Raw genomic sequence first — 18,912 nt, 5'->3', positions numbered from 1 at the left:
GAATGGCTTCACAAGCGTCATAGCAGACAAGTGTGAGCATTAAGGCCAAAAACCTCCAGAGTAGAGGCTCACAAAGGTTCATTGTTTTAATGAAGGCTTTACAAACCTCTTTGCAGCATCAAACCAGATGAACTAGAATAAAGTCAATGAGCTTTGTGTGCTGTAGTGTAGTGTAATTTATTGAAAATTATTTAGGAGCCTCACGCATGAGGGCATTCAGGGCGTTCAAAATTTTGTTGGTGTGTATGGATGTCAATACTCAATACCAAGACAAATTGCTCCCACTTATCAACACTTATGTGTTTTCTGTGTCACTTTCAATGCATGTAAACCAGAAATGTTTCATTTCACAGACAAGTGAATAAAGGGAAGTACAAGAGAATGAGCAACTGACTGAATTTGAGCAAAAGGAAAGGGTGAAGAGAGCTAATTAAATATTTATATTTCAATATACGACACTGTTGCTTCTGGCATTAATAATAGGTGCATATATCACCAAATCAGAGGTCTCAGAGACATGAAGGAGCTGTAAAGACTACAAAAGCAGATATATATATATATATATAGTGGAGGCCAAATGTTTACATACGCCTAGGCTAAAGATATTTTCTGCACATACTTCATGCTATATATATTTCCTGTGTTAAGTCAATTAGGTAATGTACTTTATTTCCATAAGAAGCACGTTCAACGAGACTAGGTTATTGACTATATTACATTTTCAGTGGAATAAAAGTTTATATACACTTCATTTATTGCTTTTTAATTACTTTATTTCAGTTAAATGCTTGAGGAAGCCTTCCATAAGCATCTCCCTGTTCTTTGTTGGATTTTTTTATCCATTCCTCCTGACCAAACTGGTGTAACTCAGTGAGGTTTGTTGGCCTCCTTGCTCAAACATGACAGTTTCCACAAATTTTCTGTGTGATTTAGGTTAGGGCTTTGTGAAGGTCACTCCAACGTTTTTCACTTTAAGCCATTTTGTCACAATCAAGGAGGAATGCTTAGGAACACCGGATGACCCAGCTGTGACAGAGTTCTAACTTTCTGGCTAATGTTTTCTGGTGTTATTTCAGTATGGATAAATAATCTTTCCTCATGATGACATTCATTTTATGAGGTGCACTAGGCCCTTTTCTAGCAAAACCTTTCTACATCATGATGGTGCAACCCATAATCTTCACAGTTGGATTGGTGTTTTCTCGACTAAATGTCTGACAATTTTTCCTCCATATATAGAACTTATCATTATGGAAAAACAGTTCAGTTTTTTTAAATTATTCTTTCTAGGGAACATTCCTCCAAAGGCTAGGTCTTTGTCCTGCGATCACCTGCAAAACTGAATTTGGCTTATTTACCCTTGGCTTGAGTAGTGAATTCTTCCTTATATTACAGCCTTTCAGGCCATTGTGATATAGGACTCTCTTAAAAGTGGATGTAGATACTTTGGTAACTGATTCCTCCAGCTCCTTTACCTGTTGCATAGTTGTTGTCTTGGGATTTAATTCAACCTTATAGAACAAAGTTCTGCTCTGGTAGCTAATTGGTGCCTTCATCCAGAGTGATGCAGTGTGTGTGTATTCCCAAAATTGTTTCTTGGAATTTCCCATGGTGTCAGTGGCAAAAAGACAATTGCTCTAAAGGTAGGCCCTTAAATGCAGCCTCTGGTACACTCCAAATTATGGTACACTTCAAATTATGACAATTGGCTGTTCAGAAGCATCTAAAAGACATTTCATCAATTTTTTCCATGCTGTTTAATGAAACAGTTAGTTGGTGTATATAAACCTAAGACCACTGATGTAAACAAAGTAGGTCTTAATTGACTTAATTGCTTGCCTTTTAGTTATGTTTAAGTAATTGTGAATGCTCCAAAGACCCTATGGCATACATAGCTTCAAGTTCAAGTTTGGTTTATTTGTCACATACATAGTCATACACAGTATAACTCGCAGTGAAATGGTTGAGAGTGCTCTGTCCAAACTGAGGAAAAAGAAAACAGGGGTACATAGCTTTATAAAGTCACTAGTACTGTATCCTTATGCTTAGAGTGGTATTCAGAAGAAAGGCTTCATATGTTAAGGGGCAAAAATCTTCCTCATAATCTTCTTCACAGCTTTATTTATGCACAATGTGAAATTTTACCAAAGATAGATAGATGGAGTGAGTGAGAGATGGTAGTAAAGATTCAAATTTGTAGTAAAGTACACAGCATTTCTAGAGAAACAGAAAATTTCAGACAGAGGTCCTTCATCAGTTGTGCAAGCAAAGTGCTTCATATATATATATATATATTAGTGCTAATATATAACATACTAATATAGTAACATTATAATTAACGTAATATCTTCTTTTGCCAAACTAGACTGCAGGTAAGATGTCTTTAAAGCAAAAGAAAAGTTGATGGACAGTGATATAAGTCAGAGCTAATTTCCTATATCTGTTGTGATGTGTGGAAACCACACATCATCATTGCCTCATAGCAATAGTTAAATAACATGTGAAGCATAGTTTCTGACAAAACATATGCATGATGTAAAGGCTCATTGTGGCTGGATCCATTTGGATGTGGTTCATTTATTTGTTTCATTGTTTGATTGAAACATGTTTGAGTGAATTGCATTTATTTTAATGAAAGTTCATGTTGCCAGTTTGATTTGTATTCATTTTTGCATCATTATGAAATTGTACAAAAACTATCAGAGAGCCTTATAGGATTTCAGCTAACCCAAATCCTGACCATGCAAATAAAAAGGATTTGGGAAGTGAAACAAACAAGAAAATTAACCCCAACATGTCAATAATATTGACTGGCAGTGCTCCATTCAACTTTCTTAACGGTCCCTCTGCATCTGAATTGATTTGTGTAAGTTTAAAAGGACACAGTGCCATAAATAAATATCTTAAATTAATAAGATACATACAAATGTTACCAAAAAAATATATATTTATGTATATGAATACTGTTTATGTATAGAATTGCGCATTAATTTTAACATCTTTGCGAGTTTCTTTTTTTTAATTAATTAATTATTTTTTTTTAACAGTTCTCTTTTCATATTAGTGGCTTATTTTATGGCTTATTCCTCTGTCAGATTGTCACGTCTACGGACCGGAGCATTCCCCGTTTCCCAGGCAACCTAGTAACTTCCGGGTTTTCACCATTCTCCATGGTTCCCTGTCTCATCCCCTTTGTCTCCAGCTGTTTCTAATTTATCCCTGATTATAGTCTTATAAAAATCCCGTCCCTACGTATCTTATTTGTCGGTTATTGTTTCTCCTCGCGCCTTCGTTGATATGTCTTTGATAATATGTCTTTGATAATATGTCTTTGATAATATGTCTTTGTTGGTTAGTTCTCGTAGGTCTTAGTCTCGCTTTGTTTTGGTAGGAGTGTGTTTCTGTCTTTCATTGTGTTTGTGATGAGAACCTGTGTTACGCCTAGCTCCTTGCTCCTATTTTGTTTGTTTAGATCTCATTTATACTCTCCCTCTGTGTTTGCAGTCTACTCTGCCTTTCCCGTGAATGTTTACTCGGTATTGCTGTCTGTCTTTGATTTTGTTCAGTGTTTGCTTGTTTATTAAAACTAAGTGTTTCTTTATTCTATTTGTCACGATCGTTTTGGTATCCCTTGTTAGTTCCGTTTCACGTAACATGCAAGGCGTCGGCACTTCGCACGTGTGTTCGCCCTCGCTCACCACCCCTTCCGCGTTACACAAATGCTAATCCTACTTTTGTAAATTCCATATAAAAATTCCACTATTCGTTGTTGACGAGAGTTAAAGTTCTCCCTTTTAAATGTATCTACTCAGTATTTATTTATTTATTTTTGCCATGCCATGGGGTGGGTTTCTTTGCCATTACTGCCCTCAGCCTGCTCATTATGGGTCTGCACCTGTAAAAATGTGCTTTGTGAAAAAGTACTATGCAAATGTGGAACAAGTAAAATTGAACTAAACGGAATTGTCCCTAAATACTTCTTGGGCTTTCCCCCCAAAGACATTGTCTCTGAGTGGTTGTAACTCAGCAGTGCTGGATAGGAAGCAATGGACTATAAGATCACAATGTGAAGTTTTCATTTTCCCTTGTCTGAAATCCATTTGACAAAATTAAGTTAATATCAGAGTCCCAGACTTGGTTAGTGGTGGGTCCATGATGGTTATTTCCATCATGCAATTGTAAGGTAGACAGGATGGGTTGGACTGAGTAGGCTGATATCTTAATTGGGTGGTGATGGGATGCCGAGGTGGAGCTCCTTAGCAGCAGGCTAAGATGCAAGCTGGAGCGCTGACACCTACCTTTTGCTGAAGGGTGTGCCTGAACACAGCAGGTCTGATAATTGTCTCAGGTAACCCTTACACTTAACATAGACATATAAGGCCTAAAACTGTGGAGAGTTGAAAAATGCTGTTTTGCTGAAACACAAGGAGGCAGGAAGTTGTAACAGGTTTTAGTCCCTTAGTCCCAAGGTTCAGGGGTGTTACTGGGCTTACTCCTTTGTCATATAAAAAAAGGAGTGCTACTGCTTGCTTTTTGTGCATGCTTGTTTGAGCTGTTGAGATGGCCCCTTACTGATGGGTTTTATATCTGCATCCAAATGCTTTTCATGGGTTAAAATATGTACATTTAAAAACTTGTTACATTCACATTTGGTGAAAAAAAGATTGTGATTGAGTCAATAAATGTATTTGAATGATTGTTTTGTGCCAAGGCAAGAACAAACGTCTCTTGGAATAAACTTATCATACACTCAATGGATCATAGAATATTCTGAGGGGATTGAAGATGCTTTAAATGCAGAACACCAGAGGCTGTTGGGAGGATACTCTAGGAGACAATTTTGAAATGTTCACACCTAATTTTACACCATGTAATATTGAACAATGACATTTAAGTGATACAGAAATGGACAGTAGTAACAAAAGATTTTAGGCTTTTATATCTGAAGCACAGTGGTATTATTACTATTAATTCTGTTTTATATCACAAATTGTGGGGGGGGGGGTTATTTATTGATTGTTATATTCAGGAAATATATATTAGACATTAGATACACAGTATACAATATTCAGGATAATCGGTGGTAGGATGTGTAGGTTTTATATATTTCTATATGATAAAAGTCTTCCTATCAGAGGACATGCTTACCTGTAGTTTAGCACAATTTGTCTTATTTCATTTGATTTACATGGTCTCTTACATTTCTTTAATTCAACCTAAAATATTTGATTGGGATACCATCTACAGAAAAATTATATGTATTCTTAATGCAGTCTTTTTATTTTAGCTCAAAATTTTGTTCCTTCAAAGATGTAGTCCTAATTCACATATTCTATTACTTCATGAAATTATTACTAATAATACCTAATATCATTGAAAAATTGGCCACTACCTGTCTTCCAGGTGTTAGACAAGAAGAAAATAAGATGCACACGTATTAATCTTAACATGTCTTTATGTAAAAAACATGCCGGTGAGCTGGGTAAAAGAAAATAGCTGGATACACAAGGATGACTAAAGAATACATGCAAAGAAAAACTGCTGAACAGAACACTATGTATGATGTAGAACAACTCATAGAAGAATGCATCAGTATTGCTTCATTATGACTTAAAAATATTCAGAGTTGTGGGACTTTGGGCAGGTGAAATAAATATTTGGGCAGATGAGATAAATATCAACCAATGCTAGAATGATGCAACAGGGAAAGTATGTAAAAAAAAGAACTGCTCACAGCTCAGATCATGGGTGACATGCACATGTATGGATGCCTATAAAAGTTGCTTTGCTGTCTTTATTAATGATATGAATGCCAGTGGCAACACTAGAAAGCCTCAGATCCAAACAGAATCCATTAGATATTGCTTTACTTTCAACAGGGCAGTGACCTAAACATGCTAAATGAAAGCAACTGTGGAATTTTTTAGGGCCAAAAGGTGGAATGTTCTTACACCTGACCAGAACACCAGTGAAAATGCATTATGCTTACTGAAGAAAAGAATGATGGTAAAAACCCAAGAAACAGTCAGGATCTGCCTCCATTACAGGCCTGGCAGAGTATTCCTGGGGAAGATACTCAAGTTCTGGGGATATCCATTGGTTGCAGATGTTAGACAGTCATTTATTGTAATTATTTGCAATTGAGCTTTAAACATAGCAATTATATTTAAGATTATGTCCAGTTGGTTATGGTCTCGTAAAATGGGGGGGGGGGGGGGGGGGGGGCGCTACATATACAGTGGTGTGAAAAAGTGTTTGCCCCCTTGATATCTTTTTTTTTTTTTTTGCATGTTTGTCACACTTAAATGTCTTAGATCATCAAACTAATTTAAATACTAGACAAAGATAACGCAAGTAAACACAAAATGTAGCTTTTAAATTTTTATTATTAAGGGGAAAAAAAAATCCAAACCTACATGGCCCTGTGTGACAAAGTGATTGCTCCCTAAACCTAATAAATGGTTGGGCCACCCTTATCAGCAACAACTGCAATCATCAAGCATTTGCGTTAACCGGCAATGAGTCTTTTACAGCACTGTGGAGGAATTTTGGCCTGCTCATCTTTGCAGAATTGTTGTAATTCAGCCACATTTGAGGGGTTTCGAGCATGAACCACCTTTTTAAGGCCATGCCACAGCATCTCAATCGGATCCAGGTCAGGACTTTGACTAGGCCTCTCCAAAGTCTTCATTTTGTTTTTCTTAAGCCATTCAGAGGTGGACTTGCTGGTGTGTTTTGGATCATTGTCCTGCTGCAGAACCCAAGTGCACTTCAGCTTGAGGTTACGAACAGATGGCTAGACATTCTCCTTCAGGACCTTTTGGTAGACAGCAGAATTCATGGTTCCATTTACCACAGCAAGTCTTCTAGGTCCTAAGGTAGCAAAACAGCCCCAGACCATCACACTACCACTGCCATATTTTACTGTTGGTATGATGTTCTTTTTCTGAAATGCTGTGTTACTTTTATGCCAGATGTAATGGGACATACACCTTCCAAAAAGTTCAACTTTTGTCTCATCAGTCCACAGAGTATCTTCCCAAAAGTCTTGAGGATCATCAAGATGTTTTCTGGCAAAACTGAGATGAGCCTTTATGTTCTTTTTGCTCAGCAGTGGTTTTCATCTTGGAACTCTGCCATGCAGGCCATTTTTGCCCAGTCTCTTTCTTATGGTGGAGTTATAGAGGCAAGTGAGGCCTGCAGTTCTTTGGATGTTGTTGGGTTTTTTGTGACCTCTTGGATGAGTCGTCGCTGTGCTCTTGGGTAATTTTGGTCGGCCGGCCACTCATGGGAAGGTTCACCACTGTTCAAAGTTTTTGCCATTTGTAGATAATGGCTCTCACTGTGGTTCACTGGAGTCCCAAAGCTTTAGAAATGGCTTTATAAGCTTTTCCAGACTGATTAAGATCTATCTCATTTGTTCCTGAATTTCTTTGGATTGCAGCATGCTGTCTAGCTTTTGAGGATCTTTTGGTCTACTTCACTTTGTCAGGCAGGTCCTATTTAAGTGATTTCTTGATTGAGAACAGGTGTGGAAGTAATCAAGCCTGGGTGTGGCTAGAGAAATTCAATTCAGCTTTCCAAAGATGTAATAAACCACAGTTAATTTATGTTTTAACGGTGGGGGCGAATCACTTTTTCACACAGGGCCATGTAAGTTTGGATTTTTTTTCCCTTAATAATAATAACTACATTTTATGTTTACTTGTGTTATCTTTGTCTAACATTTAAGTGTGAAAAACATGCAAAAAAACCACACAAAAAAAACACAAAGATATCAGGAAGGGGGCAAACACTTTTTCACACCACTGTATATATATAAAAATGTTAATTCCTATAAAGGTTTACTCAATGTATAGATGTAAATTAAAGCTGACATTCTAAATGTAATAATCATTGTTTTGTTTTATTTTGTTGCCTGTTGCTTGATTGCCACTATTCTAAGGCTAACATGCTGGATTGCTAAGCCAATAAAAAAAAAAAAGTTCAGTTACTTGCATTGTAAAATATGTATGTACATAAAAGCAAAAAAAGAAAAGAAAAAAACAAACAGTTTTCATACATGCTGTACTGTGTGGTGTTAAGAAGCTTGAGTTTTCCAAAGAAGTGCCACAACACACTGCTGTATGCACACCATATTGTTTCCTAATTATTGGCCAGCACTCAGTAGGCTGAAGAATGAGCTGGTCAGAGAAGACCCAGCAGTGGACTGAGCACATCCCGAGGTCCCCCAAAATAGCACACTCGTGTGACATTCCTGCAGGAAATGGACTCGTTTCCCTTCCGACTCCATGCATCTTCATTTAAAGACTCACACTCACCTTTAAATTTGTCATACCAGGTACAATGGGGATTGATGGCCAGGACCACCATCCAATCTCCATGGGGCCTACTGGTAGGATTCTTGCACCAATAGCTTGCACACATTCAAACAGTCACTGCATTAATGAATGCAAAAAAATACGCTTGCTGTTGTCTTTTAATGGGAATCTCGATAACAAAGAAACAATCAGGCTCATTGGTAAGCCTGTGTGAGTGACGTCTACTTATTTTCCCTCACAATAGCTTTGAGAATTAAATTACCATCAGCATCTTTTTTAAGGTTTTTTTTTGGCCTTCCCTATCTCTGTTCCTGACTCACCTCCTTCTGTTTCATGGTGAGAGAGTTGGGTTTTTTCCAAATTGGAACCATGGAAGGTTCCAGATTTGTCAGTGATGAGGCAATCACTTCAGGGATCACAAATATAGCAGATATACACTCACCACACAATTTATTTGAAATATATTTGGAAGTACCATATAGGTGTAGATTTAGAGACTATAGCCCATTTGATTCAATGCATACTATGTCCATGCTATGTCCAATTTTTTGAGGTCAGTTCCTTGCTGGGTATTTATGGGTGGCAGGCCATTCTTAACCTAACAATGAGACTGACAGATTCCAGCCACACTGGTGTGCCTGATGCACTCATACCACTGCAACACCCATTACTATGTCACTAAAATATTGGTGTCACTGCTGTCATGAAAATGAACTTCCCGTTAAATAATATCCAGTCAGCAATGTTCCAGTGGTCAGGAACTGACCAGTGGCAAATGGGATAATGAGTGGCTGATAGATGGCAAAAGATGGGATACAGTCTGTAATTGTGTTTCAATAACAAGGTACAAGTATTTCTAATAATTTGTGAGAATGCAATTGAAGTATGAATATGTTGGTTGAAGGGTAATTAACATGTGTTTGTAATGCAGTTCCACAGCACTGCAAAATAGATGATCCTTTAGACATGACAGAATTTAGACACTGACCATTTATTCAGAGGTAGTAGCCTTCATTGATTTTTGCATTAAGGTTGCCTCTGGTGAAATATTATTCTCAATAGATCTGACATAGTAAGGTGAGAAAAGTAAACTGCTCTCCGTGCAGGTCTCCCCACAACCGTAAAAAGGTGGCAGGGACATTAATCTACACCAAATGGTATTGTATTGGTTCGTCCACTTTACGTGTTACTGTTGCCTGGGTTTCAGTTTAATGAGATTTATCCACATGTTAAGCAGTCTGGCAAAAAAGCAGCTTCACCAACCAGTGACCGTGAGCTGACGCCTTCGATGGGAAGCAGCAGCTCAAGTCATGCCTCTTTTTCTCCAACCAGCATTGGCCCGAGCATGCTTGTCATGACAGCCATTTAAGTGTGTCGAGTCCAACTCACTTCCCTGAATCCCTCTCCCACACCATGGCTGTCTTTCATTGCGCCAAGCCGGCACCAAGCTGCAGTTTTGTCCTCTGCGCCAACTGAGCCCACCGCAGCCCAGGCTTTGAAGCCCTTGACTCGGCACAATTCTCTGCGCCTCCTGTGCCATGCCGCACTTTTCAGACACGCCAGTCCGCCTTGCCCCCCATACTGGCCACACAATGACTCTGATCCGAGTGAAAGGACATTGGAAAAGGGTTCAGCTTTCGGAATTAGGCCCTGAGCCTGTGTGTGTCAGCCTGTAACTACCCTATTGATCTTCTTAGTGTGTCAGGGAAATGAAGAGAGGTGCAATTAGGCACTGAGAAACTAACTAGAGCTGGGGTTGCCATTCAAGAGGCCCCTGCACTACAGCTGTAGTCCTGACAGCATTATTAGCAAGACATGCAGGAGCAAATATATAAATAGAGTGGTTTTAGTGGTCCATTGCTATCATCAGAATAATTTTACGGCTTGAATAGCTGTTTCATCAAAGTGGGATCTCAGTCATTCATTGGCCTATAAATAAAGAAGCATATGGGAAGGCCCACCTCTGGTATTGTTGGTAGGACTTGTCAAATTATGACCTCGTAGTAAAAAATAAAAGGTGGGTACATGTGAGGAGGAGTGATTGCTTAAAAAAGGTCTGATTGAGTAATTTCTTGATGAGAAGCCAATTATGAGCACAAAAGAGCGCCTTTTAGAACTGAACAAATCTATCACAGATTGTAGCATTCAAATTGTATTAAAATTGATCCCTATTCATTGCCACTAACTGCTAATGAGACAACGAATGAAATGTTTGCCAAATTATATGCTCCCCCTAGTGATGGTACAGCAGAAGACACCAAAAATAAAGAGCATGATTAATGAACACAGCTATTCCAGTTTCTGGTGATCATTTCCAAAATGAATTATTGCAGATTAAATCATTTGCAAGTCCTAAATGCTTAAAATAGAGCTGGAGACAGACACGATTTTCACTGGCTTTACTGGCACCTCACTTGAAAGCCTATCTGTGTGTTCGTCCCTAGTAGGTCTGAGCTAAGTATTAAGACTACATGGACGTGCATGGCAAGTTTGGTGTGGCGGCATTTGAGGTTTGCATTAATTTCCTTTGTAAAACAGCCAGAGATGGGTGGGGTAGCCTTAAAATATGCCCAATGAAAAATTAAACATCCCCACTCCAGAAGTAGTAATAAACCAAAAAGGTCAGTAAACTACTCAAGCTGCCTATAGAATTGCTACGTACAATCAACATCTTTGCAATGTAACAGTAGCTTACCAGCTATGTCTGGTGTGCATACATGCAAGCTTTTCTGCAAATGTTTTAACAGGTTAAAGTTAATGGTTTGGAACAGGTTGAACAAGAAAGCTATGTCTTTTTGAACAATGTGAAACCACAAATTTATATCTGTGATTCCAAAATAAAGTTGTAAGCTCTTATGCTAATTGCTTGAAAATGTCAGGCTTCCTAGTTTATTGTTTATAGTTGGCCCTTGGGCCTCAAAACACTGGAGCATCTTCATATTTTGCCCCTGTATTCTCTAGTTTTGATCTTGCAAATGAAAATATCTTGGCATAGATGTTTTGTACCTAACCACAGCCGGTGGAAAAAAAAAAAAAAAAAAAACGGTAAGTAGGCGAAGACGTCATTGAAAAGTGTTTGCTGAACGTGCTGAAGAAAGTTCACTGAACATTTCAAGTCAATTCAAGCACAATAAGTATTACCAAAGGAAAAATCTGTGTGAATATCTTATGTGCTGTCCAACAGATGCCTTCAAGTACTCCTGCATAAAAGAAAAGAAATTTACAAAGTCAAAATAGTTTTAATCAAAACTATTAAAGGTCTTATATCCAAGCATCCACCAGTAATGTGCAACACTGTTCTATTTTTAGACATGTCACGTTTATTTGACTGGATTACTGTCTTCTTTCACTGTTGCATTCATCATATTCAGTCAATGGCAGGCTGAAAGTTTGAACCACATATGATCCGGCAAATTGATCCCTCTGCCTAGCCTTCGTTAGACAGCCTAGTCCCCAAGGCTGATTTGCCTCCAGAGGAACTCTGCCTTTGACGCAGTTGTTTCTACACCGACAGGATGCAGCGACGCTCTTTGACGACACAGCCCTTGGGAATGCCGTGTAAAGGAAACAGACTTTATATCAAGTGCTGTCACTATACATAGCGCATAGTGACCTTTCATGCAAGATTTCGTCACAACAGCATCTGTATAAAAAAAGTTCCTGTTGCGATTAAGGAAAGACTCTATGGCCTGCCTCTGTCAGGTTTAAGTGCTGCCCATCTTAATGTAGGTCACATTCTGATGAAAATCCTTCCAACAGTCCTTTGCAGTGTGTTACATAAATACATGAAAAACTGCCTATTTTTCAAGTCGCATTGCCTTTGTGCAAACTTTATTGAACAGTGTGCAGACTTCAGCTTACTAATAATTCACTGCCAATTCCAGAAGTGACATGTAGATGAAACGTCGCATGTATTCTTTCCAACATTATATGGAAAAGCAAAGAGTGGCTCGTCTCACTTGTCAGGTGTCTGAGCAGTCTCAGTTGGGAGCATTAGAGTAGGCTCAGATGTGAGAGCTTCATAAAAATTCTCCTGTAGCCTGAAACCTCTTGGGTTTCGAAGTTTTTTGGGTTTGTTGTTGTTGTTTTTTTTTGGGGGGGGGGGGTCTGTGTACAAAGATGAAAAGAGACTCTGATCTGACCTGAAGAAGAGAGTCCTGAAGTAGCATATGAAAACCAAACTAGAGAGAGAGAACAAACGTATCACAGTGTCATGCACTCATACTCTTGCCTCAGCTCCCTCACAGCTTCATCATGCACTTACCCGTGCCTTTTGTGCCTGCCGTGTTTTCCAGTGCTGCCGAGTCACACATGTGGAAATCCAGGGCTGATTCCCAGAGGAATAATTCACGGGACGAGATATAACATCGGGGACAAGATCCGCTACAGCTGCGTGATGGGATACATTCTGGAGGGTCACGCAGTGCTCACATGTATTGTGAGTCCTGGAAGTGGTGCATCATGGGACTTCCCAGCACCATTTTGTAGAGGTATGATTTTTTTTTCTTTTTTCTTGAGCCAATGGTTCTGTGCCTTTAGTTTGCAGTTATTGACTGTTATTGAAAGTATTAAATACAAATCATCTTTGTCATTTGATTTGTGCACTCACAGCTTTTATAAAAATAAACACTCTTATACTTACACTGTACTTAAGTGAGTAGTTTAGAAGACAAACATTGGTTTCAATTAACTCACCTGGTTGAGTAAAATAAATGAATAAAAAAAATTCATCTGGTTAATTATCTAGCTACATTCTATAATGGCTGTAATGTTACTTTTTATATGTTCACTGGAAAGTTCTTAATTACATAGAAAATAATATTATAATTTTACAGTAATAAATAAGTACAGTGTTAAAGTAATAAAATCTTTTTTTTTTTAATCATCAGCTGAAGGAGCATGTGGGGGCACATTAAGAGGCACAACGGGCACAATCACCAGCCCTCACTTCCCCTCAGAGTACGAAAACAATGCCGACTGCACATGGAGCATCCTGGCGGAGCCTGGAGACACCATCGCTCTGGTCTTCACAGACTTCCAGCTAGAGGACAGATATGACTTCCTTGAAATCAGTGGCACAGAGGCTCCATCAATATGGTGAGTAAACTGACCAAGCCTGTAACTAGGAGTATGCACAGCGCTATCGGGCCTCGCCTCGGGCATGTGGCATGCATTAAGCAGTGGCTAATCAGTCTGAGACGAGACCCATAGATAATGAACCTGGCTCACTGAATGAGGCACAGTTCCAGAATGTTCTTCTCATCATTGACAAAAGGGGACTAATTTTGTTCATTTAATGATAGAGATGCAGTTGAGCCCACCTCTTATGTTGCCACCGGAGATAATGTTCCCTTCTATACTGCCTGAAGAAAATTGCGCAGCATCTCAACTGATCCCAGTGATCTTTTCAAAAATGCGTTGCTCCATTTACCCTCTGTCTGGACTCACCTCCTGTGTCATCAAATGTGCCCTCGATTTACAGTTTTACATAACTTTAGGTTTGTCTGAATTCTTCTTCACATGTTCTGGTTTTGTTTTTCAATCCTGCTTCCAATTGCCTTCTTTAAAATATCTTTCACAGTCCCTTACCTGCCTAAATTTTGTAATACTGGGCAAATTGTAAGTTCTGCCTTAGTGGGTGAGAAGACTCTAGCTGAACTCCATTAACTTTACACTTGGTGAATAAACATGTTCTCACTTGTTATATAGGGGGCATCGTGGAGGCAATGTGTTTGGTTTGGCAGACTCACTGAAGTCTTGTCACAGTTAAATATGTTTTGTACTTTCTCTTTTTTTTATGGCACTAAAAACTGCACTTGAGATCACACATCTTACTGAAATTGTACTATTTCACAGTTTTTAATAATAATAGCTTTATTTATGTAATATTTTTTAAACAAGGTCAGCAAAGTGCTTTACCAAAAGATACAATATAAATAAAAGAAAATTAAATGCCATAAATTAGGATGCGCATAAAATGTAAAACAAAGAACAAAATACAACAGCAGAAAATAAAATATAGATGTCACAGGTTACTTAAATGCTAATCTATGCAGATAGATCTTAACCCTCTTCTTAAAAGTTCTTTGATCGTCCAGAGCCCTCAAGTTACTGGGAATGGATTTCCATAACTTAGTACCATCATAAGAAAATACTGCTGAATGAGGAGAAAGAAATTAGCATTGTAACAAGATATTCACGAAAGGTTTTATGGATACGTTTGTCAAAGTTATTGGCATCAAACAATACAGACTAATTATCAGGACTATGGTTTAAAATATATTTGTAGTACAATTGTTTTCAATTGTTTTCAATGTATTTTGATTAAAAAATTATTTTCTTCATGAAATGTCATTTGTTCTACATTTATTATTTTGGCAATGTTTGACAGCCTAAAATACATGTGTGAACAATTTCTGATACTGTCATTAGGAAATTTTCATTTCATTGGCCACAAGTATGTTATTATTCATTAAATGAAGGAAAGACAGATAGTAGGGGAAACAAAAATATTTTCCCCATTTTCCCCAGCGTCCTCGGCGTAAATGACATCTATGGTGTGAGAAAGGTGATATATGCTCCCTCATTCTCATGCATATCAAAATTGTTGCCACAGCATTTTACTGTACATTCTCTGCAAGCTAGAGATTGAGTGCTTTGGTAAGCCAGAAAGAAGCACCACAATAGTCCAGACAAGTTTACACAAAAGCTGTCAGCTATTAAGAGAATGTCACAGATCTTGGATGTATATTTCTCAGGCAATAGAAGGCCTGTTTGCAAACATTACTTATGTGGTTCTTAAAGCTAAGGTTTCTGTCAGAAGTAACACCAAGGTTTATTATACAGGTTTTGGCCTTAAAAGACAGGGACTCTACTTGTGCCAGTGCACACCATTTCTTAGTTCAACAATAGAAATTGATTTTGGAGTTGATTTTGTCATTATTTAGCTTCAGTAAATTGTGATACATCTAGGATTTTATGTCCTAGACATAATCAAACAATAGACAATCAAACAAGAAGTTAATAAACCTTCATGGATTGGTAACTAGGTATATATACAGCTGTGTATGGTCTGCATATTGATGGAAGTATATGTTGTATTTATTAATTATCCTGGCTAACAGAAGCAGGTATAGATTAAATTGTGCTGGTCCCATGATTGAACTAATGGACTCTACAAGACAAAGCAATAAGCCCAGTTGCATTTTTTTTCCAGCTGCAATATAGTATTGATGGCAAGACGAACCAGTTTACAAACGAGCTGGAGAGGCCAAAATTGTTTTGTATCCAAAGAAGAAGTGTCTTGCATTCAACTCAAAAACAGCAGTAAGATATAAAAGGACCATTATAGATAGATTTAATGACTTCATCATCTTTCTCTGTTAAAATTGCATATAAGTTAACAGTCAACACTGCCCCCAAGAATGATTAAGTTCTGGCAAATTAATCAGCATAGGAAATGGAATAGTGATAAAAAGCACAAGCTGAACTTTTTAACACAAATGTTTGTCATTTTTGGGAGAAACTATTTAGAGTACCATTCAGAACTGGAAAAAAAAACAAAAAAACAAACAAAAAAAAACAGCCAAAAAGGCTATATAAATGACTTTTTGTAATATGGAAACAGAGTTACACTTGAAAATGATAAAATACTAACTGAATATATGTCAATTATATTTTGTTAACAAGAACATACCAGTCAGTGTTCTACTTCCACTATTAGGGCTGTTATTAAGAAATTTCAAACATCAGACACTGTGATTAATGTGCCTGGAAGAGAATGTGTGTATTTTGTCACTATACACTACACTACATTGAGGAGTCCAAAAGTGGGGACCTGAGGATCCTTTTATGCTATCCTCTTATATGTTCTTCCACCTCATATGTTTCTTTAAATATATTCTTCCCCTTTGATAATTTTACCTTACTTAAAGGTTAGAGTTCTCTCATAGTTTCACTCTAATATCAAGCTGATAAAGATAATCCTTATGTTCACAGCCTTTTTTGCTCATCTCTACTAAGGTTTTATGACCACTCCCCATAATTCAGAAGGACATTGCATGTGGCTCTGTTGTGAGTATAATTCAATATGGTCTATTATAGCAGGCCATTCAAGAAGAGGATCTTGATCTCTGCTTGCTTCGCTTGAGGTTTTATCCAGAGGCCTTAGGGGCAGGTGGAACTGTGAAGGCTGAGAATTCTACAGCGTTAGTTAATAGCCCTTGAGAAAGTGCCATATGAGTGGTTGAATGTGGCTTGAATTAGATCTGCTCAAAGGCACTGTCTGGGATGTGGCCTGAGGACAGCCCAGGCTTCACTGAGCATCGGTGTCAAATGTAAATCAGATTTGAGCAAAATCAATCTTGGGGCCTGCTGCTTTTCACGTTTTCCGTGTGAACGGCCCATCTTGGCCCTGCACTGGATAAACAAGAAATGAGACTCTACCCACAGAAACAACCCTCTGACTCCTGCATATAGTGTTGCAAAGCTAAAATTGCTTATTGACCAGCAGTATGTTGACATAAGATTTGTTTACAGCATTGCTAGCATGGTGTCAGATGGTGACAGGGATTTGTTTACGATGTAATGAAAGAGAGATTTCTGTCAAGACAGAATCTGTCATGACAGATTATCTTGTGATGATGTGAACCAAAATGTATGAATCAGCAATATTTAAGCCATTATTTAGTTGTAAGCATATTTCATATGCCTATATTTGAATAGCTTGCTTAAAGATTCAGATATCAAGTGCTACAAAAGTTACACTTAGTTACACTTACACTTAGCAAATAAAATAAACTCTGCATTGTCATAAAATTAAAAAAAAACATTTTGTGAAACTACTATGTAGAAGTTGACTCAGTGACCATGAAAAAGTACTTTAGTATTTTGATTGCTTTGGCAAATAGATTTCATAGAAGAGGTATACTTAAAGGAAAAAATCTGGTATCACATTACATATGGTATGACAAATTTCAGAAGTCTATCAGAAGTTCTAGACACACTTCAGAGGTCCTTGTCTGCCTAGTCTTTACTGTCTAATGCAGTATAAATCTCTTTTTTGGACCTTTCTTGGTGTGTGTTAATTGATCAGATTCTTGGAAAACATTCAGGAAAAAAGTATTTGCAGGAAAAAATGTCCAGCTCATTCCATTAAAAACAGCATTTTATTTGAATGCCACTAAAAAAGGATCAATACTTAAAATGCAATTTAATGCCAGAGGAGAGGTCAGGGGGAAAATGTGCCTTAGCAATTCATATGGAGCTGTGGAGCACCTGTCTGCTAAATGCCATGGTTGTATTACCAGAGTAGCTTTGCATTCAGACATTCTTCACTCATCTTCTTTGACAGAAAATGTATTGTTTAAGGCCCCAGATGCAATGGAGAAAATCTGCTGCAGTGAAACTGATAGCTCAATAGCACTGGAACACTATGAGAGCTGAAGGCTGAGAGGGTATATGTTCCTAATACTTCTTTGGGGTTTCAGGTTTCCTTACCACTAGAAAATGCCTGTAGTTTCTGTTTTTAAGTGAATTTCATAGGTGTAACAGAGTTCCTCTTGTGAGAAGAGGTGTTATTCTCACCCAAGAAATTTCTTCGGCCCAAAACAAACTTTTGGGGTTTTTATGGATTTGGCAAGGCACAGGCCTGGGGGTGGACTTGTGGAAAGTGGAGACAAAAAGAATCCCACTGGATCTGTGGTGATAAATGTTGGTCAATAATACTCTCACCTGACTGTTTTTTATGACCCATTAATGCTCTTCCAGAAATTCATGGTATTCAGACACTGGTATGGGAAACTGAGGAAATACCACACAAAAAAACCCCAGATATATTATAGCTGTTCAGTCTAATTTACATTATTGAGTATCATTGTTCTTGCTCTTTTAACACTGTAAAAAATTAAATGTAAAGGGTTTTTTTATGAGTTAATGTGTTTGAGTTAATGGCAAATATACCCATAACCTCATTTCAAAAACATTTGCTGGTCAACAGAACAAAAAGAGCATTATCATTTTGCATATCATCGCATCATATTCAAAACAACATTATCATTAGCGTCAATCACTTTTCAGTGCTTTTCTAATGTTTTGTGATGCTAATGTTTTACACCATATCTGAAGTTTTTTATTGTTGAAGCCATTAGAATGTCAGTGCCCCCAAGTTAAGGACTTTGATAGAAATTCACTTGGACACAAGTGAATTGCACTTTGGTGGGAAGATTGACAGCCGACAGGTCCTATTCTAAAGTTTGTTTCCTTTGTGGCTCCTCCTCCAAAGAAACTTTCTGATTGATTTTTGTAAAGCAGTTTCTAGTGTCGTGGCCCTACAAATAGATGCCTCCAGAACTGTCATGTCAGGCTTTGTCATTTGGAGACATAAGGGCATGCTTTTTTAAAAGGACATCCTCTTTTATCAGTGTCACATTGCATGGTGTGATAAATATGTTCACATTAAACTTCTGTGTCATTGTTTTGTCATTGTACTGTCATTGCACATTGTTCTGGAGTACATTATATGTTCCACAGGACAAATGGAAGGACTTTGTGCATGTTTGTCCCAGATACATCTTCATCTTTGACTGTGATA

General features: G+C 37.9%; 1 protein-coding gene across 1 annotated transcript in view; it reads left to right on the top strand.

The window, feature by feature from the left end:
- Nucleotides 1–18,912, top strand: part of LOC113585753 (CUB and sushi domain-containing protein 1) — a 266,455-nt gene that overhangs the window by 140,131 nt on the left and 107,412 nt on the right. Inside the window, exons 4-5 of the mRNA XM_027023454.2 lie at nt 12,617–12,811; nt 13,211–13,418. Of these exons, the coding sequence (XP_026879255.2) occupies nt 12,617–12,811; nt 13,211–13,418 (403 nt within the window). The remainder of the gene's footprint in view (nt 1–12,616; nt 12,812–13,210; nt 13,419–18,912) is intronic.

This window comes from Electrophorus electricus, chromosome 11 (genome assembly GCF_013358815.1).
Source record: "Electrophorus electricus isolate fEleEle1 chromosome 11, fEleEle1.pri, whole genome shotgun sequence".
Classification (NCBI taxonomy): Eukaryota; Metazoa; Chordata; class Actinopteri; order Gymnotiformes; family Gymnotidae; genus Electrophorus; species Electrophorus electricus.
The sequence above is the reverse complement of the archived record's forward strand: the minus strand, read 5'-3'. Positions and strand labels throughout refer to the sequence as shown.